The sequence below is a fragment of the Penicillium psychrofluorescens genome (genome assembly GCF_964197705.1).
Source record: "Penicillium psychrofluorescens genome assembly, chromosome: 6".
In the NCBI taxonomy this organism is placed as follows: Eukaryota; Fungi; Ascomycota; class Eurotiomycetes; order Eurotiales; family Aspergillaceae; genus Penicillium; species Penicillium psychrofluorescens.
The window spans coordinates 1324625-1349095 of record NC_133444.1 but is presented as its reverse complement, the minus strand read 5'-3'; the positions used below and the strand labels follow the sequence as shown (position 1 = coordinate 1349095).

The window sequence follows — 24471 nt, the reverse complement described above, 5'->3', positions numbered from 1 at the left end:
ACAATGGACAAGAAAAAATAGAGAAAGAAAGGCATTGAGAATGACATGAAGCTTTGCTTTTACTCCGCTGCGGGTGGCGGACCACCAGCACCGGCGGAGGAAGGCCCCAGATTCGCATCGAGCAGGGCATCGGGCAGCTTCAGCGGAGCCTTGGGGTTTGATTTGAGTTTCTCAATTTTCTCACCCTTCAGGACTTTCTCCATCTCCTCCTTCGTAAGGGTCTCGTACTCGATCAACGCCCTGGTGAGGAGCTCTAGTTCGTTGCGCTTCTCGGTCAGGATCTTTTCGGCGCGGGCGCGGGCTTCCTCGACGAGGCGGCGCACTTCGCCTTCGATCTCCTGCTTGGTCTCAGATGAGAGGCGTTCGTAGTTGCTTGAGAGATCAACGTTGCCCAATTTCTTGGAGTAGCCGAAGCGGGTGATCAGTGTGAATGCCGTTTCGGTTGCTTGTTGGATGTCCTAGAATAAACATGTTAGTTATTGAATATGCCAGATGAGATAGGAAAATGACATACCGCTGAAATGCCACTGGTGACGTTGTCCGGTCCGAAGATCAGTTCCTCGGCTGCCTTGCCGCCCATTGAAACATCAATGTCCGACAGATACTCCGTGTAGTTCCTCGAGACCATGTCCATTTCCGGAAGGAAGTGGGTCACACCCAGGGCCATGCCGCGAGGCACGATAGTGATCTTGTACAGCGGCGTCGCGGAAGGCGAGAAGTAAGCAACCAGCGCATGGCCAGCCTCGTGGTACGCAGTCAAGAGCTTGTCCTTGTCCTGGATGATGCGGCTGCGAGCCTCGGCACCCATCATGATCTTGTCCTTGGCCCAGTCGAAGTCCAGCGGGCCGACCTTGGGCTTGCGGTCACGGCTGGCGCGGATTGCAGCTTGGTTGACCAGGTTCTCCAAATCGGCACCGGAGAAGCCAGGCGTGCCGCGCGCAATAACGGCGACGTCAACATCGGTGCTGATCTGAACCTCTTTCATGTGGTGCCTCAAAATGTCCATGCGGCCCCGAACGTCCGGCAGGCCGACAACGACCCTGCGGTCGAATCGACCAGGTCGGGTCAGCGCCTTGTCCAGCAACTGGGGATAGTTGGTGGCACCGATGATGATGACTCCGTTGGTTTGAGAGAATCCGTCGAGTTCGGTCAGCAGCTGGTTGAGAGTCTGCTTCACGTATGCAGCATCGCGCTCGTTTCGCTTCGCACCAATCGCGTCCAGCTCGTCGATGAAGATGATCGCCGGAGCTTTGCCACGGGCTTGGTTGAAAAGTTCGCGCACTCGTTTGGCACCAACACCCACGTAAACCTCGTCAAACTCGGATCCGGACATGTAGAAGAACGGAACGCCAGCTTCTCCAGCCACGGCACGCGCGAGCAGAGTCTTACCCGTACCGGGAGGGCCGACCAGGAGAACGCCCTTGGGCAATTTGCCACCGAGGGACGAGAAACGTTCGGGGTTAAGAAGGAACTCGACCAGCTCCTGAAGTTCATCTTTGGCCTCATCGCAACCGTGCACATCGGTGAACCGGACCGTTTGCTGCTGGGGCTGTGCCTCGTTGTTCTGTGTGCCTCGGATGTTCTTCATCACACCGGTGGTTTCGACCAGAATAGTGACCATGACGAGCGACATGTAGGTAAAAAAGCCAAAATAGAGCAAGAACTTGACCCATCGGAACACCGTGCTACCCAGAGACTCCTCCACCACAACGTAGAGAGGCGCCTCCTTGGCACCTGTGCCGTTTTGCTTAGTGGCCATCCCAATCTGACCGCCATAGTTCCGTGCTGCAACTGCCTGTCCAACGGCCTGGAGCTGGTCAGGACCGAGGTTTTGGTTCTGACCTGCCACGGCCGCCGAGTCTGCGCCACCCACACGCTGCAGGGCCTTGAAGTAGCTTGCTTCGGACGACGGGTTGCTGGCAAACTGGCCGCTTCGGTATCTCTCGACCACGATCGCAGGCATGTTGGCGCGAAGAAGTGCCTGGTAGAATGCATTCTGAGCGGTTGCGCTGTTCGGGTTGTTGTTCGCGGTCTTCTCCTTCTGGGCCAGAATGTTCTGCGACACTCCTCCAAACAGGAATCGTTGTTGCTGGACCTTCGAGAGGTCCCTGGACTTCGGAGCCGGTCGTATGGAGTGGAGACGGAATGGTGTGAGAGTTGAGAAGGAACGAGCATTCGGAAGGGAAGGCCCATGGGCGTGTGCGAACGTCGGGGAAATCCAAAGCGTGTTGCCTATCAAAATCATTATGTCAGACCTAATATATTGATCGAGAACTTTGTTGAAGTACACTTACCTCCTCTTGACGATGACCATCCGTATTGCGCGGGCCGCTCGAGAACCTTCGCTTCCAAAGCTTCAAGGGAGACAGTGTCGAGGCAGTCGGGCAACGACGCGCGGGAAGATACCTATTATGGTCAGCAAAGATAAAGTATTGACCGTCGTTGGTTAACACGTACCGTAGCATTCTCTTTCCGATTGGGTTTCCGTTCGGCAGTCTCGCTTGCGTTGGCCGCGGAGATTCGACCGGCCTGCTTCCAGGGCGCGGCCAAGAGGCTCGACATCGTAGGCCAGAGATCGGACGTCATGGCAGCGACATTCTGTTGGCACGATGTGAAATTTAGCGATGAAATGTGACTCAAGAGTCGACGACGGGCTATCCTCACCGGCCGAGGGAACGGGACTTGAAAGGCCATGGTTGTCCGTTATCCGGCGGCACTTGGCCGCGTTGGAGTGGTGATATCGGCGCCTGGGATGGAGGGAATGTACAGGCAAAGGAAAATGAAAATCAGTTCAGGTCTGAATCAAAAGGGTTGCCATCGGCAACAGGGAGTGATGTGAAGAAGAGGCAAGGATGGCGGATGACTCTCGGTCCGCTTTGATGCGGCGAAAGTCAGTTGCCACTTAGGCCTGTCCGACCGGCCGTATTGAGAGCGTCACGTGATTTATATACCCTAAAGGCATCAATTTCTTGTCGCTGCCTAAGAACTACTATGTCCAGATCTTAGCGACATCTCTCTCACTCCCCACTGTTGTGGGCCAAACAACAAAGAGCACCAACTAATTGTGTCCAGTCTACGCATTTCCCAACGAAAATGTATAGATTGCCCTAACCCGGCGTCCCATGGTTCAGCCCAACCGGCAACCACGTCTGCGCAGCATCCAGACCACCGTGATGATGGGTCACCAAATATCGTGACACCTACCTTGCTGTTTCACCCTCAACGTGATTCCGTGTGAAGCCATTGTGAAGCCACTGTTCAAAAAGGATGAGCTTAAGGCAGAAAGGTGAAGTAGTTTTCAATAAGCTCGAATTCGACAAGGCTTGCACCTGAAATACAATATGCCTCGCAAGACCATCTTTCTCATGGGAGCACCCCTGTCCAACCATCTGGACTGGGACGAGGATGGGCTTCTGAATATTCCCATGCCTCCATTTGAAGACTCGCATGCGAACCAACAACAGTCCTCGGGCCATACACCTGTCAGATGGAGAGTTCTACAACCATTGGCGGCCTACGGGGAGAAGGGTCCAGAGGTCCCGCTGTTCCTGAACACAGATCATCTAGATGCTATCCACAACAATGCTTCCAGAGCTGACCAGGAAGACTCTGTGCTGTCCGACTTTTACGAGCATTCCGTTGCAGTCCATGAGACCTCTGAATTATCTATCTCCGGGATGCGCACCGAGGACTCCACGCAGGAGAGTGGGCTATGCACCATCAGCCTGGAGACTTCGGGCAGCATTCCATCCGGTGGCGAGGCAGAGACGCTCGATCCTCCCCGTCTGCCCAGGATTCTGGGCCCGCTTGCAGATCTGCAGGATCTCCCCTCTACAAGATATCTCGATTCGATCGCCCCACAGACCATGACAGTCAATCTCATCGTCGGGGTGCTGGCCGTGCACCCCCGGCGGCATGTGGTGACGCGGCAGTGGAAACGCGAAATGGACATTGTCGAGCTGGTCGTCGGGGACGAAACACGGGCTGGGTTTACGGTCAGTTTCTGGCTGCCACCCGAAAAACCGGTGAACGAGGAGGAGGATCGGCTGAGTCGATCATTGGCTACTCTCCGCCCTCGGGACATTGTCCTCCTGCGCAACGTAGGGCTGAGTTCATTCCGGGATCGCGTTTATGGACAGAGCCTGCGTCGAGGCATGACAACGCTCGATCTGTTGCATCGCAATTTAGTGGGGGTGACGGATGCAGGCGGATTTTACAATGCACCCATAGACCCTCGTGACCGCAATGCTGCGATTGACCTGTCACTGCAGAAAGTAGGCCGAGTCCGCGAATGGGTGTTGCACTTTGTGGGTGCGACGGATGGAGCAGGCGGTGATGGGCTAGGAATGCCGGGTGTGCAACAACGTGGGCGGCTGCCCCCGGACACGCAGTAAGGGGGGAGAGATGTGCCGCAGACGGGGATCGGGGATGTATGAGCCCCTATTTTGCAGCCAGCCGAATTCAGCATAGTCGCCTTTTTTTATTCCGGGGGAGCTAGATGCATGCCCTGTCCGGTCAGTCGGAGAGTTGACATCTGAGACACTGACAGGAGTAGAATGAAGTCTGGCCCACCGCACCCCTTTATTTATCTGCAAACGTGCCCCTCCCCCCATCACGTGCCGCCCGGATAAAAATACATCGGGGCCAGCTGTTCCCTTCTTTCTCTGGTATATTGTTGCTTGCTGTGCCCGTACTACTCCTAATCACCCCTTTCTCTACTTTGTTCTCTACCATTTTAATAATTCACCATGAAGGGTATGTACTCTGCCCCAATTGATCCAACAAAAATACTAACAACCGCCAGCTCTCATTCTTGTCGGAGGGTTTGGGACCCGTCTGCGTCCTCTGGTGAGTGACTGGCTGCAGATCGCAACTCGGAGAATTGACTGACCATATTCCTCCTGTCTAGACTCTCACTCTTCCCAAGCCACTCGTGGAATTTGGCAACCGGCCCATGATCCTGCACCAGGTCGAGAGCCTGGCCGCCGCTGGGGTCACCGATATCGTACTGGCGGTCAACTATCGCCCAGATGTCATGGTCGCAGCCCTCAAGAAGTACGAGGAGCAGTACAACGTACGGATTGAATTCTCCGTCGAGTCGGAACCGCTGGGCACGGCTGGCCCGCTCAAGCTGGCCGAGAAGATCCTCGGAAAGGACGACTCGCCCTTCTTCGTGCTGAACTCCGACATCATCTGCAACTATCCGTTCCAGGAGCTGGCCGCATTCCACCGCAGCCACGGCGAAGAGGGCACCATCGTCGTCACCAAGGTGGACGAGCCCTCCAAGTACGGTGTCGTCGTGCACAAGCCCAATCACGCCTCGCGCATCGACCGCTTCGTCGAGAAACCCGTCGAGTTCGTCGGCAACCGCATCAACGCCGGTATCTACATCCTGAACCCCAGCGTCCTCAAGCGCATTGAGCTGCGCCCCACCTCCATCGAGCAGGAGACCTTCCCCTCCATCTGCAAGGACGGCCAGCTGCACTCCTTTGACCTGGACGGCTTCTGGATGGATGTCGGCCAACCCAAGGATTTCCTGACGGGCACCTGCCTGTACCTTACCTCGCTGGCTAAGCGCAACCCCAAGAAGCTGGCCGCCACCTCCGAACCGTATGTGCACGGCGGGAACGTCATGGTCGACCCCTCGGCCAAGATTGGCAAGAACTGCCGCATTGGTCCCAACGTCGTCATCGGGCCCAACGTGGTGATTGGCGATGGCGTTCGTCTGCAGCGCTGCGTTGTCATGGAGAACTGCAAGGTCAAGGACCATGCCTGGATCAAGTCCACCATCGTCGGGTGGAATAGCTCAGTCGGCCGCTGGGCACGACTGGAGAACGTCACCGTCCTGGGCGACGACGTGACCATCGCCGACGAGGTGTACGTCAATGGCGGCTCGATTCTGCCTCACAAGAGCATCAAGCAGAACATTGATGGTAGGTTCAGCCCCTTCCCTACCCGTTTTCTTGTGTACTAACATTCCACGTCCAGTTCCGGCGATCATCATGTAATCTCGCGCACTCTTTTCTCTCTTCTCCCCTCACGTCGATACGCCCCTTGAAATATTTTGCCCTAGTTACTATTCTATCGTCCGATACCTTCCTTCCCTCTTCCCGACCTTGATATCAAGCATTACAACCGGAGTCGTTTTCTGCGTGATCTTCCTCTTCTGCCGTCGATTTCCACGCTTCGGTCCTGTTTCCGTTCATCGCCCCCATCCCCTTCACCACACGCCGTATCCTCAGTACTCATTTAATTCCGTGTTTTTCAGTGGATTCAATACCTTCCTCGCAAAGAAAGCCTAGATGGTATGGAGGTGTGCAGTTTTTCCTGTTCGCAAGAATTAAAACAATTAGTCTCTTTTCCTTACTTTATCCTTTCTATTCCGCGCCTTTTCCATTTTCCTTCTTCGACTTATCGATCTGGGCACGAGCGGGCGAGAGGCAATCATTCTATATCTATCTTCTAATGATATGGTTAGCGTGTTCGGTGTAAATAATGGGAGACAAAAATTCAGCCAAAATTCAAATTCAGTTTACAAACTACACATGATCTTGAAGGAGTACGAAGGAGCACGACAAAGTTTTACATAAAGACATAGTTATGTCGCAGCACTCGTACTAATCTAGAATCCGGCCTAGGCTACCGAACCTTGCAGCTGTCCACATATGCAAATGTTCTACAGAAACACTTTCAGCCTTGGGGACAAAAGATCTTCAAGTACAATGTCAATGGAATCGGAATGGGGCCAATGATTGACCACTCATACGACGCTACACGATCAATGATCAGCTTGGATCATGATGCCTCCATGTGGCTTCTCGGCTATGTATCAGGGGCGATGAGGTACGAAATTGCAACCAGAGCTCACTAATGTCACTTTCTGAAGGTTTAGGCGATCATTCTGCTATTACAGTACATGGTATGGATATGTTAGCAGGTAGCCCTGAAGACTTATTACTCGTCAATTGGACGGTTCATTAGACAGAGAGGGCAATTTAGGATTTATAAAAATCAGGTTGTACATTGCAATATATCCGTAATATAGTAATACCTAGAAAAGCTCAAGAAATATATGACCATCTACCATGCCCCAACGCCAAAATTGCTCATAAATGACTAAAGATCGTTCAAAATATCTTGCACCGAGTCACCTCCATCGAAGACATGGGTGCCATGGCCTTGGCAACTGACGTCCGAAGAGCTGGGGCCGCCGGCAGACTCAATTGCACGCTCAACACACCCTGCCGCGATCAATGTAGGGAGATTAAACTTGGCAGCAACGCCATAAGTGGTCGAGTTGCTGAAGTCCCAAGCAGTCATGTCACCACAGCCTCCCTCTTGCTTTTTGAGACTGCTTTCAATGTCGGCGAAATTGACATTCCAATTCTGGATGTCGTAAACAACGAACATGTACGCCGCAATCTCGCTCCACATGGCGCAGCTCGCTTGTGGTGAGGGTGCTGAGCTAGGTGTGCTGGAACTAGTACCAGGAGTGTAGGTGACAGTCGGCGGACGACCTGGATTTGAGCTAGCCGCTGGTGGAACCGTACGAGTGCGGGTAGGTCTGCGCGAGGATGTGGGACTGTGGATGGAGTGAGGGGGTGAGGGATGAGGCCTATGAGAAGACGCATTCCCACTACCAGGCTTCGAGGCTGAGGGTTGAGGAATAGTCGACTGTTTAGGCTTGGTGGTCCAAGACTTGGAACCACTACCCGAAGCCGCCGGTCCTGTTGCGGACGAAGGACCTGGTCGATTCGACGATGGAGGAACTGGCCGAGAGGAAGTAGTTGACGGCCCCAGTGGTTGACTCTTGGAAGTTGGTGAGTTGGGTGGAATTGTCGAGGATGGAGATGCTGGTCGAGATGAAGGAGTTGACGGTCCCGGTGATTGAGTCTTGGAACTTGGTGAGTTGAGTGGTATTGTCGAGGATGAGCTTGAACCACTCTTTGAAGTAGTTGAAGTGTGAGAGTGAGTGCTCAGTGGCACACTGCTCTTAGACGAACTCCCTGGAGAAGAGATGGTACTGGCCATAGATGCTAGCGCCACCAGCAGGGATTGCTGTTCCTGAAGCCAGTTGCTATCACCATCCCAATCCCATCTGTCATAAATTGGGGTTTCCACCGCAACTGATGCAGAACTAGTAGAGCTGCCCGAAGCAGACACGGTGGATGTGTAATCAGTAACAGAACACCCAGTGGTTGTGGAGCAAGTTCCCTGTTCCAGGTTGTCAGTTCCCTTTCTTGATTATGGAAGCTGAAAAAAAAACATACCGTGATCGTAGTAGTGGTAATAGTGCTCGCCCTATACGGCGTATAGCTGCTGATAGTCACGTCGCAAGTGCTTGCAGTGGTTGCCGAACATGAGCTGCTACTGCCACTTGTACTGCTCCTATCTGTAGAGGTAGACGAGTCGGAATTGGAAGAGTCCGATGAGTGATTGTTGTCATCTCCCTCCGGTGGGCCTGGTTCAGGTCCCCCTGCGGGCGGGCCACCACCTCCAAGAGAGGGTATGTGCGGTTGCCAGTTGCAACAAAGGCCCCAGGATGTTCCGCTCCCAACTTGGTCAGCACAGAAGATAGGGATAATACATTTGCTGCCGAGATCACAGAGGGGCCCGGTGCATTTCCATACCCCAGTGGGCTGCCCGCCCTCAGAGCTGGTGCGTGTCGAGACGTAGGTGACCTGCGTAGTGGAGTCTCCACTGGTAATGGGGATAACCTGAAATATAAACGATCAGAACAATTCCTTGATAAAAGTACATTGTGAATAAACTCACGGTTGAGGGAATTGCAGCACCAGAAGAGGAAGGCGTTGTGGGTGCGGACGTAATGCTCGGAGTGGTCGAGGGTCCAGTTGGAGAGGATCCAGTTGGACCGCCAACGCCTGAAGATCCTTGTCCAGTATGGTGCTCACTGGTTGGATTCGCTGAGGTTCCTGAATGAATCTTCGATGCGGAGGAAAATCCGGAAGATGGTTTGTAACTGCTGCTCACAGTGGCGCTGTGATGCGGTTTGCTGCTCGAAGAGGCACCGGGAAGAGGAAGAACGTTGCGTTCGTGGCGGGCCTTGAGGCTATTTCCCTGGTTTCGTTGCGTTTGCTCCGAAGTGAGCTTGACAACTTCTCCCTTGGTGGTCGCGGTAACACCACCCTGGCCACTCGGAGGGTTGATCAATCTTGCAACTAGCCATGGCGTTAACGGATGATAAGCACAGAGAAATAGGGAGACAACTTACCAAGTCCAAAGTAGGCAAAGCTGTCTGCATTTTTGTATGCATTTGATTTGGACGATTTGCCAAGCTTCACACAGTTGCTCCAACCTTAAGCGGATCAGACGGCGTGCTTTGTATTGATCGAGGGGAGAATTTAGCCTTACCATAACTGCCAAGATCTCCTCCACTATCATCCGTCTGGGTATCATGGTCTCCGGGATATTTTTTCACCGCATGAGTCATTTCATGAAGCATCGTATGGTCGAACAGGGCGATAAAATCGACCTGAGTTCGGAGAGTAATCTTGCTGAATAGATCCTGGAAGGGCTTTACGACCCTTCCCCATCCGTGAATCGAGTTCTTTGATGAATTAGCAACCTTTCATATTGATAAATCGTAAGGAATAGGTCGTCCATACCGAGAACTGTTCTTTTGATTCAGTGAAGAAATCCAGGTACCAGCTACATATATCGATTTGAGCGGCGAAGAAATTGTTCAAATCCGTCATAGCCTTATTAGTGGTCAGCTAACATCTGATTTACCAGGAATAAAAACACCTACCATGATGGGGAATGGTTTGACGGACTTGCAACCCTTCCAAGAGGTGTCCATTTTTACCTCCTGGTTCGATGCGGTATCGCAGGCATATCCGGGCTTTTTGTTGTGTTTGCAGTCCTCGTTCTCAATGTAGCGAGAAAAATCGCAGTAGACAATCAGATCTGTCGCTCTGGGCGGACTTTTGGAAGGAGCTTTGAAGTCTAGGACTCCTTGGAATATATCCTGAATATAAGTCCACTGTTCATGGCCAGTGTTCACATTTTTTTGACCATTGTCGTTTGTGACAGCCCATGCGAACATATTTTCCAGGAGATCAATTTCAGCCTGGTTATAGGTGCCCCCGTTGAGGGCATTCCACACATCCAAACCTGACTGGGCAAGCTCGAAGGCATCATCCATGGCCTTTGTGACGAGTTTATTATGCCCTAAACTTTTATCAGTCATGATATTCCAAGGAAGGATCATAGGTGAGCCGAGCATATGCGTACCAAGATCAGTACAACGTTGGTCAAGGGCCCAAGCATTCGCGTAGGAAGCCAAGGCTAGTGTTTGCACCAGCAAACTTCTGAACCCCTTCATTTTTGGCAGATATGAGGTTGTGGTAAAAGAGGAGATACAGTTTGTATGTTCCTATAAGTTATTCTTCTTGGGCACGGAATGGTCTTATATACTCATTTTAGGGGGCTTGGAGAGTAGACGCAGCAAATGTACTATTTTAACCGCTGTGGAGGCCACTATATAGGTCTTGCTCCACTGAAAAAGCCTAATGAACTAGAGATAGTCCCATTGTAGGGCATCAAGTAAGCAAATTACGAGCGGCACATTATCATTTTAAAAGGTCGCGTTCAGCTACCAAGATTCTAATCATACTTGTGTTAGTTGACCATTAGATACATGTGCGCCAGCCTACTTAGACTTGCGTGAACAAGGAATGTCATCTTTACAACAGATTTGGGATATTTTGCGCCGGGTTGTGCAAAACAACCATTTCGGATCAACAAGGACACAGCCTCGTGGAGAAATTGGACCCTGCGGCTCAGCCTACGCTCAGCCGTCGTACTCAAAATAGGCTTACTGCTAACCCCAAATGTAAAAAAAAACTGGACCCGAAACACTAGCGCTGCGTATTTTTACGCAAAAGGGGTTACATCGGTCTCTTTTATTCGCGCGCGCGTCCGCTTCTACATTTGAGCGACAACATTAATAATTGAGATATGCCTACAGACTGTTAGATCAATTCTCTGCGCATAATACCACGAAGGATCAGGATATCTATTGCCTCCCACTCCGTGAACCTGAGTTGAACAAGGTACAGTACCTGATCATTTTTAAGTGAAGAACTCCACTTTTTACGCTAGCCTTTTTTCTTCACACTAAGGTTATACCTATGAGGCTTGGACGCATTGAGTTTCGGACTCAACAAAGGCGCGCGCTTCTATCCTGCATGTCCCAATATATCTCCCGGTAAGTTTTCTTGTTCCATGCTGACAGGGGTTGAGCTTCCACCAATTTGTATGAAACCAAAAGTATGGCTTTGTTTTGTTCGCTATATTTTTAGATGATGATTTCCCTGTGATCCCTAGCTGTTTTTCTTTTTGTTTGAATTGAACTTATCATCTTATCCACTACCAGTCAATAATTCAAGTCTTCATAGTCAAGAAAGCTGATGTTCTGTGTGCCTCGGCAAGGCTGAACACGTGTTTATCAGACTAGATTAAGCCAGAGGCTCCATTAAAGGGACATACAACCGATGACGAACATTCAAATGAGTAAAGAGGATTTCAATTTTTGAGCTTTCTCTCAGCGACAGTGCCAGACATTTGGATACAATTAAGAGGGTCTCCACCTTCTATTTCAACAAGAATAGTCGGGTGGTTAAATTTGACTTCTCGTTGACCACGTCTCAACCAGCCATTTGGCCATACACGTTCTACTAATTGACTTGCTCATATTGATGGACTCCAATCGACAGTGCCGTCTTCGTGAAGCGTCACCTGTGCAGTCCAGTCCTTGCGCTCTTGGTCAAACAGTTTCCATGCCAGTTCCGCAATCTTAGTCGGGTTTAAAGCCAAGGCATCCCGCGCGACTTGCCCCCCGATCACTACAAGGCTGACATGCACACCCTGTGGGGTGAATGTTTTGACCAGCGATTTGACCAGATTTGCCTGTGCAGCTTTGACCATGGACAGAGCAAATAGCTCGGGGATTGGATCTTTAGGTAGCAAACTGCTGGTCACCAACAGTGATGGTTTCCAGTCTGCCTCAGAATCGGATTGCGCCTTCTGAAGCAGAAGGGGTACCGCCCAGCGCGATGTCACATACAGAGCTGAGGCCGAGACCTATAGTTTCCATTTAGTATATATTAGAGAAGCCCGTTAAGTGGAGAAGGTATCAAATACTCGAAAATCTTCCTCGATGCTCTCTAGCGGGAACTGGAAGAGCAGACTGCTGTCCACCCGTGCAGCATTGAAATAAACACATTCCAAAGTGCCAAACTGTTCGACTTCGGACAAGGCTTGCTGTAGCCGACTCGAATCACTGATGTCCACCTGCCACGTCCGAACGACCACCACCCTGTTGACGCTCGCTGCCGATGCGAGCACCGCCTCTCGGTCCTTCTGCAGCTGCTGGGGATTCCGCGCGAATAAAGCAACTCGGTCGAAATGCTGCTGAGCAAATTGCGATGCAACGGCCACACCAACTCCAGGGCCGGAGCCAATCAGCAGCATCATGCGAGCAGATGCAGACTCCATGGAATCTTAGTTGAAAACAAAGTTGCGCGAATATAAGCGGATTGTTCCAAATGTGATGCAGAAAGAATCTTCTGCTAGTGATATATGAATGTAATGAGAAGGAATCAACGGCTTGTTCATGCTTTATAAATGATTATGAGATACCATAGAAGGTTGGCCGTCCTCAACATGTACGCTAGCGGCCGATGGTGGCTAGCTCAGTGCAAGCCGAAACATGACGCCCAAATTATCGGTGAACGGATTTTCAGCTCTGCGCCTGTTCTTCCACGGACATCGTACAGGGTGGAATGCAATGTACACGGATCAGTAGTATGCTTTTTCAAAATCCACTGGATGGATTATACCGTACCATCGGGATTATTATTGAGCCCCAGCACTAGCGGCCGCCCCCTGTCAACACGAGTGGCTGGCTGCAGTCAAGGCCGGCCTCATCAAAGTCTAAGTACCAGTCACAGTCGGCGGTAGCAGTACCAGCTTAATTGAAGCGGCCATTCTGGTAAAAGAGTTTTATGCGGTTGAAGCGCCCGCCTCCTTGACGATATTCGGCATGTTCATGGCGGAAGGGTATCAGCCATGGAAAACAAGCTTCGGAATTTGTAATAGTCAATGAAAGCTTCTTTGTAAACCACAACCCAGTATGTCATCTTTTCCATTGTGTCTCAAACGGCCAAGTACCGAGCCGTAGCTGGTAGGGCAAACCTTAAATATCCAACTAGCGGCCGCGTTGTGGTTAGTGTTATATTGAGTGAGCCACGGAATCAACATGGCGGTGGAAACTTCCCGGGCGCTAGTTCGTCTTCAATGTGCCATCTGATTTGAAACATAAATGCCGGCAATTCCCACTATCCGGTTCTTGTAGCATAAACTACGAAAGAGCAGCCAACGTTGGCCGTGTGAACAGCCCCTACCATTTGCTTGAAACGGGCTTCCTACATCTTGGGCTCTTGCTGAGGGGTTGGAATTTCACTACCAGGTCTGTGAAAATATATTCAAAATCTGGTCTTTAGATGAAAGATGAACACAGAAATTGCAACTCGGTTCAAGGCGGTTGACCTATATTGGATGATAAAACTTCATCCAATTCGCTGGAGGTAGTTCTCTGGAAATATAGTCAGCTTCGGCGACTGTTCCATTTCAACAACCCAGGCGAGGTTGGGTGTATGCCATACCTGCAAGATCCCAGGTTTCTGTAGCATACGCAAGGAGTTGTCGGAGAGGTTCATAATCCAGGCGACATGGCTTAGTATCAAGCCGATTCAGCCAACCCGCTGTGAGAGCAGTTTCTCCTGCACATATAACTGCCGGCAACGGCACCGGGCTGATTTTGTCACCCAGCGGGAGCGCATTGAATTTTGAACAAATATCCCATACCATGTTGATGATGGAGGAGAGCGCGACATTAGACATGGTTTCTGCGCGGAACGCTTCTGAACGATATATGACCTCCTGGTCACTATTTCCAAATCCCATTCGAATCCGATGAAGGCTGAGAGCACAACTGTTCAAGTGTAAGTTTCAAGTCTCAGGACGGAAGGAGGTTAGTTACATCAAGGCAATTGCGTTGGCCCCACACAAGTTCTCCCAACTACCGGGTGTTTGCTCAAATAGCTTTTCCATAAATAGAATCAAAGTGCTATCGAGTACCCCAAACTTACGCATAAAGCAGTCGGAATCTACCATGCTCTGCAGTGCCTGCACTTGACCGAGAATGTGGACGCCTTGAATCTCGCGGGCGAAGTAGGATAGTGGGGTGTCCAATGGTGTGGAAAAGGACGGCTGAAAAAACCGCTGAAAGGGCCCTTCTGGGACACTTTCCCATTCCCCGTCGTCTACCGGGAGTCGGAAGTGGCTGGCGGGCCTGTTCACCGCATGTGGCGCTTGGAAATCCGTCGCAGCCTGGTGGATAAGACTACATGTGATAAGTCCGCTTCCTTAGCCCTGAGAGTCCAAGTTAGCGGGACTTTATGCTTACCAGTCCAGCATATATGTTCCCAACCAGACCCTCCTCCGTTCTTCGGTCTCAGCCCATGATGAATAGTCCTGGTCCTCATGAAGATCAACGTTTAACTTCAGCACGTACCCTAGCCTTGCACAAGTTCCAATATTCAGAGACGCTGCCTGAAAACGGGCAGATCCTAGTTCATACAGCACGAGCAAGAGTCCGACCTGCACCAATTCCAAAGAAGGTGGGAGAACAGACTGGAAAAAAGAGAACAGGTATCTACAGAGATAGTAAAGCTGGCTCTGGCAATCATCGCGTCCGTTACTTGCCGTTCCTCCCGTCATTATGAGGGACACTGTCAGGAAGAGAAGTGCAGTTTCTGCTCGAGGAGAATGTTGCAGCTGTGAAAGTTGCCTTCGAAATATGCGCTCCTGGATGACCGGGAACCACCGATGAATGTTTGCAAAGTAAGCCCGCAGAGTTTCGCCTGGAGATGAAGTTTCTTCAGCCAGTGAGGTTGTGTCCAATCTCACGAAGAGTCGATGGATATCCGTGCTCCACGCCGGCATGTTCTGCCAGTAAGGTTGCAGGGACTGAAAGGCGCCATGAAGCCATTGATGACCCTGAAACACTGGTACATGGAAGAGGAGAAATTCTGACTGAGAGTGATGTGTGTTGAAGTGTTGTTCCGCCTCATACCAATTATAGTTGCAACTTAGGCTCATCCTTTTGCTCCGTTAACAAGATCAACCCGAGAGTAGGGAAAGATACTGAAGGGGAAACAAGGAAACGGGCGATGATACTTTACACATCGACTACATTTTGGCACCTGCTTATCACACTTTCGCTTTTGACTTCGACAAGAGGCGCAGGCATTAGGCGCACAGGAGTGGGAGGGGCTGAACGTTTTAGAGAGTTGATCCATGACAGCCCTACGCCACAGAAAGTGGCTTGAGATTGGGTATCAAAATCGACGAGGTGAAGAATCCGTCCAACAAAGTGACAAAGTTGATGCCGTTCCTGGATAACGTTGGAGCAGGTAGTGAGGCACGATAGGGGTAAATCAGTAGGGACTACACTTCACCGAACGCGGGTTTGGGTGGGGGTTTCGCTGTCGAGGGTCCGTCCGCGAGTCAGCCGCGCGGGTTTTGCCGTACTTGGGCGGATTGAACGAATAAAGGCACTTGCCGGGAAATCCAACACTTGGCCTGGAGAAATGCGGGAGGTATCATCGTTGACTGAAAGTTGATGAGGGCTACTTTTCTTGAACACTCGTTGGGGGCAACGAAAATGTTTCCCAGATGAAGATCGGTGTGCCACAGTATGACAAGCGCTCCTCAACATTTGACTCGAGTCTAAGAGCCGCACGAGGCGCATCGTGGCTTCCAAGAGCGGGGTTTGTTCTTTGGGACATCCTTTGTAAAAGCTCCATTGGCATTGTTGGCCTTTGCTTGAGATTGATTTCCCTGTGTGAAAGCCTTAACATGTGCACTATTATGTTCTACTTCCAGAAATGACCGAGCACACGAAGGTCTAATGCCCAAAAAAACAGGGGCGGATCGAGACCACTGTCTAGAGGCGTGTTCAAACGGCTTTTTCTATGATCATAGGCGCCATGTGCGTTGGCTTAGTTAGGGTTTCCTTGGCAGGTGTGAAATAGTGCCGTGTAGTGCTCACGTGCTTGCCTATTCTGTAGTACTGAGGGAAGTGGAAGGAAATGACAATGAATGTATTCAATAACTAATCATCATCACCTATTAATCACAATAGCAAAGCCGACTCCACCGATACTGATGTTGATAGTCAGGAACCAACCAGACTAAACAAGAACAAGATCCCCAGCACTGATGGCTGGGCTCGACCCGGGTCAGCCGCGCCGATCCTCCCTTTCTTTTCTCCCCGCCGTCTGATCTCCAAGTGTCTTTTTTTATCGACTCCGATCCAACAACTCACCCATAATGCCCGCCTGTCCTTGATTTTGTCCAAGGTCATTATGAATATCAATAGCCTTCGATCCAGCAAGTCCTCCTACGGGGACCCGCGATACCTCTCGACCGTAACCGCCTCCGACGGCCAGCCACCACCGCTCGCGAAAGCCCTGGTCGACGGCTATCGCGATGCCCTCAGCCCGCAAAACGGAGACCGCTCGCGGTACAACCCGGTATGTTTATTTCAAAGACAAAACACTGATCTGGCTGACCAAGTTATCTTCTGTCTTGCAGCTGAATTCGGTCCATCCGCGCAGCTCCGCCCTCCTGAACGCTAACGACCCGATCACCATGTATTTACTCACCGAGACGGCCATGGGGGACAGCATGAGCTACGAGGTTCTGTCCTATGAGGAAGCGGAAGACCTCAAAAAGGAAAACAAGCTACTGTCCAACCGCATCGAAGGCACGAAGCGGAAGTTGGCCCTGGAGATCAAGCTTCGCGATGCAGCCCAATCTCTTGGCCGACTCTACAACCCCGAAAGCCCGCGGACCAGCGAGGAGAATGGTGCCAACGGCCACCGGAGAAGCCGAAGTTTTTTTGGACGCAATGGGGCGACCGGTGCGTCGAGCAAAAGCGACTCGGAACTAGCGGTCGCCCAGCGCAAGTGTGAAGAGTTAGCGCAAGAACTGTGGAAATTGGAACGGAGGGCTCAGCAGATTCATCAGCGGCTGTTGGAGCATACGGCGGGTGTCTTGCAGATGACCCATAAGGGGTTGAAGAAGCCTCCAAAGGACCGAACCTCGGAGAGCGTTTACGACGGCCATGAATTCGACGATCGTAGTCTGTACCGAACACCGGAGCACCTGGATGGGATGGGCTGGTATGGGAAAGATGCCAACGGCTCGGCGCCAATGAGCATGGCTGCCATGCAGAGCACGGAGAGGAGGTTGGAGGAGCTCAGTGAGCGTATGCGCAATATGGTTTTACGATCCAACCCCGATGGAGACTTTGATTCGCCTCCACAACTATCGGGTGATGGTGGTCCAGTGAATCCGATGGCAACGGTTGAGGCACACTTGATCTACATCGAAAATGGTCTTGACGCCCTCAGCTCGGGGGCCGGCGTGGCTGCTCCAGCTCCGGAGACCGAGGGTTCGTGGAGACACCAAATTGCGGAGGTCAACAAACAGTTACAGGTCATTGTTGACCGGTTTGGCTTGACGCGCTCTCCAACACTTCCTCCGCCGCCGGAGGCATCCGAGGGGGATGGGCTACAGGAGCTCCTGTCGTACCTACAGGCTGGCGTGGATGGCCTGGAGAGCCGCGTGAACGGGCTTCTCGAGCAAAAGGGTATTCTGACCACTCAGATTCAGCAACAGCGCGAACTCAACTCCAAGTCGGATGCGGAACGAGATGCCCATATCAACGACCTCAACGAGCAGCTCACGCAGGTACAGAGGGATCTGGAGACCTCCCGAGCTGAGATGGAATTAATACGCGCAGACGGAGCACCTGAAGACAAAGCTGCGGCTGCCGAAGAGCTTCGAGAAGCTCGTGAACGCGCCGAGCAAGAGATCGGAGAGCTGGAGACTGCCATGCAGCAGCTCCGCGCCGAATCCGATGAGCGCGTCAAGGAAGCGCTAGACCAGCGAGCGCAACTCGAAGAAGAACTACAGCAAGCCAACGAGGCTCGCGCTAGTGCCGAGGAAGAGGCCAATCGCGTACAGGGCGATACGACTGATCTCGAAAGCGAGCTCGCGCGGGTGACTACCGAACTGACAATGGTCAAGGCCGAGCTGGATGGTGCCTATGGTTCGCGTGCGGAACGGGCCACCGAGGCCGCCGTCGACTCCGAAATCCAGAACCAGATCGATGCTCTGAGCACCCGGAATATTGAGCTCACCGAGGAGCTTGCCACACTCAAGGGCCAGCAAGGCGGCGGCGATCTCCAGCAGCGGGCAAATACCCTGGAGAAGGAGCTACGGGAGACCTTGGATGACTACGAGGCGATGACCAAAGCCAGCATCGAGTTCGAGAAAGAGCGCGAGCGGTTTGAGGGCGTTATCGACAATCTGCGCGAGCGAACCGAGTTACTGGAGATGCAGCTCAACGAAGAACGCATCAACCATATGAACCTGAGCAGCCCCGGATCCATGGGCCGCGAGGGCACTTCGGAGACAACCTCGACCATGGTGCTGAAGAACGAGTTCAAGAAGATGATGCGTGACACACGCAACGAGAATATGAAGATCTTAAAGGTGAGAGATATCTTTCCGGTCCACTTCTATCTACACCTCTCACTGACCCTCAATATAGGCGGAGCAAGAAGAGCGCCGGAGAATCGAAGGACTGCTGCGGTCGCTGCGCAAAGAACACGCGCAAGCGACAGGCAAGCCGATGCCCAGTCCTGGCACCCCCTTATGATTATGAGATATTCCCCCTTTTGATGCGCAAGAATGTACATATAGACTTGACTTGACTGGTTGTTGTATAATATTGGTTTCTCCCACGGCAAGAGCAATCAACCTGCCGGACACCCCTCGACTTTCCTCTCTTTCGTTTCTTGTACTTGTTTCTTTCTCCGTGCTCAACTTTATTCTTCTCTCAGTATGGATCGCCTTCGCCGGGCGAGCACACCCCGGCGACCTGAGTCCTTCATGGACGCATCTAGCACTCGCCGCGAGAGCAACGTCCCCGGCGCGACGTTCCCAGCACCACGCTATGCTATCCCCGAGTCCTCCGACTCCAATCCCAGCGACGAACGGTACATATATAACGCCATCCGAGCCAGCACGTCGACCGAGGAAGCCCGATCTTGCGAAGCTGTCCCTAGAATCTCCGCCTTCGAGCAAGGGCTGGCAGCCAACCTGGCGATGTTCGTTCCGACAGATTACTCTCAGGGCCTCTCGTCGACGGATTCTCCCTATGAAGGTATCCAAACACGCAGACCGATAATCTACTGGCGGTCCCAGATGTTGTCTGATCCATATCCTCATCACGCGATCCAATCTGTTTCAAACGAAATTCGCAAGCCGGATCCTCTGGCGCATCGCAAAGCTGTCTCTGACGGACGTCATTCCGCTGCCAGAAGGCCTAGCAACAATTTGGGTCCGGCTGTGACGCCGGCCGAGCCTCGCTATCCGCCGCCTGTGAGGGCGCCCACGCCTCCAGGACTCCCTTCGTTTGGTTCTCCGGAAGCAGTTCGCACCTCTGCGCAGTTTTTGACTCGACAACGTGGTACAGGCGCCGAGGCTTCTGCATCTCCAAGCGGGCGTGGTGTTGATGGTCAGCGAACGCAGTCATACGGCGACACCTTGAGACAGTTCTTCGGCTTGTCGCCCTTGTCCTCTGCATCATCACAACACCCACGTCCTAGCAACGTGCATTCTGTGGCTGGTATCGGGCGCGCCGAAGATGGAACGATCGTACAGGGTCGGTTTCCTTACCGGCAGAGCGGACATGGGATGAACCAAGCCGGTCAGCTACACGATCACCCATTCCATCGGGGAAACCTTCCCGCGGCGAATGGCGGCACTGAAGGTGGCCCCGAGGATAGAGATGCAAAAGATATTCAAGCTCCAACTCCAGCTCCGTCTCCTGCTTGGGGACGCAGGGACGAACGCACTTCGAGACACCATTTCCTCGCCGCCAGTGCTGTTTCGCCTGCTATCCCCGAACCAGCTGTCATCGCCAACCCCTGCAAATCAGGCTTTGCATCGCCGTTCAGACTTCCCCGGAGGCTATCCCGACTGAATGAAATGACAAGCGCAGCACCAACTGCCAATCCAGTGGTATCCCTCACTCAAGGCGTCGGAGTCTCCAGCAACCAACCCGCCAATCCTTCTTTTTCTTCACATGCACAGACGCGCTCAATCCCAACAGCCATCACCACCATTGCAATACCTGAAAGCACCGACTCCGAAATACCTGCACCGATGAACGTTGGGGCTTGGATAGTAGCACAGCTCTATCTCTGCTGCTGCATGGGCGTCTGCCCTGGACATGATACACACGATGAACATGAACACCAACGTGAGCATCAACCGCTTGAGCAGATGAGTTCGAGGGATACGTACGCTACAGCACAGAGCCATCTGTCTCGCGGTGCCAGAAATGGTCCGGAACAGCGTCCCGGAAGGCAGGGATTGCAAGTGCCGCCTTGGATCTCGGATGTGTATCAGCGGGTGTTAACTGCTCGACTGGGTCGTAGATCGTGAAGATTCTCTTTTTTGGTTGGTCGGCATGTCTATATACACAAGAGGCACCATCCCTGTTATACATTTCTTAGGGATGGGATGGGTAGGTATCTTTGCAAGAGGGCTTTTTGTATATGTGCGACGGAAATGAGAAGGGAGGTTATTATCGTTACCTTGTATGGTTCTTCGCTGTTGAGCTGGATGCTCTTTGTGAGTAACTAGATGACTCTATGATTCTGCATGGGGAGTTTATGGTTAGAGGTATATATTTACTGTTGCATGAGTATTGTCTGTATAGTACCTATCGTTCTATCCTCTTGGCACGAATCTGGTGAGCATGAATAGTGATTCTAGTGTAGAGCTACACCAACTTCTACTCTCCTGTCACTTATATGGAATAATAGGTAGTATGCGCAGGAAATTATCTCTTGACCATTATTCATATCATACAAAATGGGGAAAAAACAAGCTGATAAAGAACACCGACATGGATAGGTAGAATGCTGTTGTGACCAGAACACCCAGCGCCATGTGCACAGAAACTGTCCCAGAAATGTGAGATTGAAAATGGGAATAAGAAGACAAAACTCCGTCATGAGGGGGGAAACAACCGTAAAAGTCATGATGGATTAGTAGACAAAAAAAAAAGGAAATCACAGGCTGCCGAAGAACGGACATGCTTCAATGATCTCTGGGTCGTCGCATGCAAAGTCCCAGCCCACGATGCGGGGGTCGTGGCTAGCACACACGATCTTGCGTGAGTCGAATTGGACTTTGAATACCCGGGAAGTTGGGGGAGAGCCGCGACGGCCGTGGGCGTGGGCGTGGTGGTGATGATGATGGTTCGCCATGACGGGGTTGATCATGGCGCCGCCGGTGGCGAGAAGGGCTTGGGGGAGGGGGTGGACGAGGTGATGGGCGCCTTGTGCCACGGCTGCGTGGTTCTGGTTGTGGGCCGCCGCAGCAGCAGTGCCTTGCTGCTGGGGGTTGGGGGCATTATTATTGTTGGTGTTTTGTGGAGCGACAGGAATCGGGGCGGGTGCATTTGGAACTGGAATCAACAGTTGGAGTGGCTGTGCAGAAGCAGCTGCTGGGTTGGCCTCGATGTGGGCTTGGGTGGCATTGGATAAGGCCTCTGCCTGGCACAGTCTGTGGGCAATTGACCATGAACCTTCACGGTCCTTGTGCCAGATCAGAATCGACTCATCGTATGACCCCGAAACGATACGAGCCCACTCGCTGCCACCTCCTCCGGGGGGGATTTTTGCCCCAAGTGCTGGGATATCATTGGGATCGCGAGAGCCGGAAGTGTTGGTAAGGCGACCAGCCCGGCGCTGAGCTCGAGGGCCAAGGTCAACAGGCAGGCCAGCCCGTCGAGCATTCCAGAACTCGTTCTCGACTGCCAGCGCTTCAAGGCGCAGAGCCTCGTCAGCTCCTGGGGGGTCACCGAACCCAGCTTGAACGGTGCGCACCAGGTTGCTGTGGCCACGCAAACAGGCAACTTCGGCTCCTGAGATGTGGTCATAGATGCGGATGGTGTTGTCGTTGCTACCGCTGATAATGCGGCGGCCATCAAACTGAACGCAGGCAATGCCCTTCTCATGACCCATCAGGGTCTTCACACAGGCGCCAGTGCGGATGTTCCAAACCTTGATCATGCGATCACCAGACGCGGTGACAATCTCGTCACCGTGGAGCTGCATGGCATTGACAGCGGCACCGTGTCCTTCCATGCTCATGAGGCGGGAGTAAGCCGGCACGGGCTTAATCTGTTCATTAGCCATGCGGGCTTCGAGCATATTGGGCGGAATATCGGAAAGATCCACGATGTACGAAGGATAGGTCGCTCCTGCACCGTGACAAATGCGAGGGTAGTCGTCATCGGTCGCCAACAAATCTCGTCGATTCCACACCTTGAGTGTTCGGTCCTTGGAACAAGTGACCAGGTACCGATGGTCGAATTTCAGGTTCAGCACCGAGTCCGCGTGCGCGTTTTTGATCTGGTGGATCTTCTGCCCAGTGGAAAACTTCCAGATAATGACGGATTGGTCGCTGCTACCAGAGATGATGATATCCTCTTCGGGACTGGCATCGAATTGAAGACACAACACCGATTTTACGTGTCCAATCAATGGAGCGTGATGCAAGCGCTTGGTCTCAAGATCCCAGACGCGAACAGTCCGATCGCGGCTTCCACTGACGAGCCATTTGCCGGAAAACTGAATGGCATACACGTATTCGCGATGAGCTTCTTCGGGACGCGATGGGTCGGGAAGTTGAAAGTTGGTGTATCGGCCATGCTGCCAATTGGCTTCAAGTCGCCGGCGCTGCTTGTAGAGATGCGCCCAATTGAGCTTGGCGGATCCGTTTGCGGAGCGCGTGAAGAGAGACGAGTTCAGGGGTGGATCGAGGGGCGAACGAAGTGGGGACACAAAGTTTTGAGCAGGTCTCGGACGGTCTCTCGATGAAGATGATGAGTCTCGATCAGTGGCATCGATCATGTCGTGATCGCCCTCGACGTCCGAATTATCATCATCGGCCTCGATTTCGGCATCGCCATCCGGCAGCTGATGGAGCTCAGCGCTTCGCGAATCCAGCCAGCTCGGGGGCACGCGCTTCTTTTGCTTGGGCTCCTCGAGGTCGATCTCCAAGTACGGCGGGCGGGATTTGCGCGCCTGAGGAGAGAGCGGTTCCGAGAAGGCATGCTCACACCTGCGAATCGCGCCCAGGTCCACGCGCCAACCCTCGTTGATGTACAACAATCTCCAGAGACCAGAATCAAGAATCCGACTGCGCCACGAGCGCGAGGACAAACACGCTTTCAGGAGGACACGAGGTTCAAGGTAAGAGAAGACCTCCAGGGTGAGTTCGGGGGGCAGCTTTATGACCGGGTCCATATGGAGAAGGGGGTTAAAACGTTCGACCACGCCGGCAATGGTGGATATACGGAGCGATCGCAGGACACTGTAGGCAAATTCTAGAACAATGACAGTAAGCACGATAGTCTGCAGGTAGCCGGAGGGCGGCGGTAGACCGGGCACGGTGGGGGCCTGGTGTTCGTGTTGGGAACTGGGGGGGGGGCTTTAAGCGTGCCAGACTCACCTGCTCTCTCAGCTTCGGTCTGAGCAAGAAGCCAGTCAGGCAGCACCATCACTTGATCTGATGCTGATTCTTTGTCTGTCTGGCTTCGAGTTTCATCGGAGTAGCCTTCGTCCAGCTTGAAGGAGGAGGATAGCGAGATGGGGTAGGGGAAAGAGGTCTGCAGCCGCATGGCCGAGGAGACGCGATCTGCCTCACCCTCCATGACCCAATGCAAAGAATGTGATACAGCTCAGCAAGTGAAGGCAGAAGAGGGACTGGGAATCGAGATCATGTCCTCCGTAGGTGGAATAGGGGAGATGAGGGAAAGACAGAGAGAGAGAGGGAGGGAGAGAGAGGCAGGATAACAAAGCACGTCACGCTGCGAGGGCTCCACCAGAGATGCTCAACCTGCTTATTCAGGATTCTAGGTTCGGCTGGCTACAGTATGGATCGATGCCTACCTGTAGACCGATTCGAGCTAGAACCACGAGATACACATAATCAGCATCAGAACCATCACAAGAGAACAGGACGATCATCGCCTCATCCCGAGATCGACTGATCAGATGATTCTTCCTTATAGACAAGTCGCAACAAGCATGAAACGTGCCCCTCTCCACAACTATCCCACCGCCCGGCACTAACCCACCTGGGCAACTCTGCTTCTGTTCTCTTCTTCTCTTTCATCTTGTGCTGCTCGTTTGCTCCGATCCGGTTCTTCAGCCCTATCCCCCTATCCCTCCCCCAAGATCAGCAAGGTGCAAGTCGAGCCAAGTAGCTCATCTCGATCCCCTGATCGCA

General features: G+C 52.5%; 8 protein-coding genes across 8 annotated transcripts; 4 read left to right on the top strand and 4 right to left on the bottom strand.

Annotated features, from left to right (window-relative positions):
- Positions 1–59: 59 nt before the first annotated feature.
- PFLUO_LOCUS9029 (i-AAA protease yme1) lies at positions 60–2586 on the bottom strand (the record flags this gene model as incomplete). Its single annotated transcript, XM_073786814.1, has 4 exons — positions 60–458; positions 515–2232; positions 2295–2406; positions 2458–2586. 4 exons carry the CDS (start codon positions 2584–2586, stop codon positions 60–62), a joined length of 2358 nt encoding a protein of 785 aa, XP_073643032.1.
- Positions 2587–3341: 755 nt separating this feature from the next.
- PFLUO_LOCUS9028 (uncharacterized protein) lies at positions 3342–4394 on the top strand (the record flags this gene model as incomplete). Its single annotated transcript, XM_073786813.1, has 1 exon — positions 3342–4394. One exon carries the CDS (start codon positions 3342–3344, stop codon positions 4392–4394), a length of 1053 nt encoding a protein of 350 aa, XP_073643031.1.
- A 354-nt stretch (positions 4395–4748) lies between these two features.
- PFLUO_LOCUS9027 (mannose-1-phosphate guanyltransferase) lies at positions 4749–6008 on the top strand (the record flags this gene model as incomplete). Its single annotated transcript, XM_073786812.1, has 4 exons — positions 4749–4755; positions 4805–4848; positions 4910–5933; positions 5989–6008. 4 exons carry the CDS (start codon positions 4749–4751, stop codon positions 6006–6008), a joined length of 1095 nt encoding a protein of 364 aa, XP_073643030.1.
- Positions 6009–7116: 1108 nt separating this feature from the next.
- PFLUO_LOCUS9026 (uncharacterized protein) lies at positions 7117–10345 on the bottom strand (the record flags this gene model as incomplete). Its single annotated transcript, XM_073786811.1, has 10 exons — positions 7117–7582; positions 7713–7944; positions 8004–8214; positions 8271–8717; positions 8776–9179; positions 9233–9316; positions 9373–9568; positions 9627–9719; positions 9770–10191; positions 10255–10345. 10 exons carry the CDS (start codon positions 10343–10345, stop codon positions 7117–7119), a joined length of 2646 nt encoding a protein of 881 aa, XP_073643029.1.
- A 1367-nt stretch (positions 10346–11712) lies between these two features.
- On the bottom strand, positions 11713–12519 carry PFLUO_LOCUS9025 (uncharacterized protein; the record flags this gene model as incomplete). The annotated part of the gene is made up of 2 exons (XM_073786809.1): positions 11713–12105; positions 12166–12519. 2 exons carry the CDS (start codon positions 12517–12519, stop codon positions 11713–11715), a joined length of 747 nt encoding a protein of 248 aa, XP_073643028.1.
- Positions 12520–16454: 3935 nt separating this feature from the next.
- PFLUO_LOCUS9024 (uncharacterized protein) lies at positions 16455–18817 on the top strand (the record flags this gene model as incomplete). Its single annotated transcript, XM_073786808.1, has 3 exons — positions 16455–16622; positions 16684–18651; positions 18710–18817. The coding sequence occupies 3 exons, from the start codon at positions 16455–16457 to the stop codon at positions 18815–18817; spliced, it is 2244 nt and encodes a 747-aa protein (XP_073643027.1).
- Positions 18818–19002: 185 nt separating this feature from the next.
- Positions 19003–20610, top strand: PFLUO_LOCUS9023 (uncharacterized protein; the record flags this gene model as incomplete). The annotated part of the gene is made up of 1 exon (XM_073786807.1): positions 19003–20610. The coding sequence occupies one exon, from the start codon at positions 19003–19005 to the stop codon at positions 20608–20610; it is 1608 nt and encodes a 535-aa protein (XP_073643026.1).
- A 632-nt stretch (positions 20611–21242) lies between these two features.
- On the bottom strand, positions 21243–23893 carry PFLUO_LOCUS9022 (uncharacterized protein; the record flags this gene model as incomplete). The annotated part of the gene is made up of 2 exons (XM_073786806.1): positions 21243–23566; positions 23692–23893. 2 exons carry the CDS (start codon positions 23891–23893, stop codon positions 21243–21245), a joined length of 2526 nt encoding a protein of 841 aa, XP_073643025.1.
- Between the last annotated feature and the right edge of the window lie 578 nt (positions 23894–24471).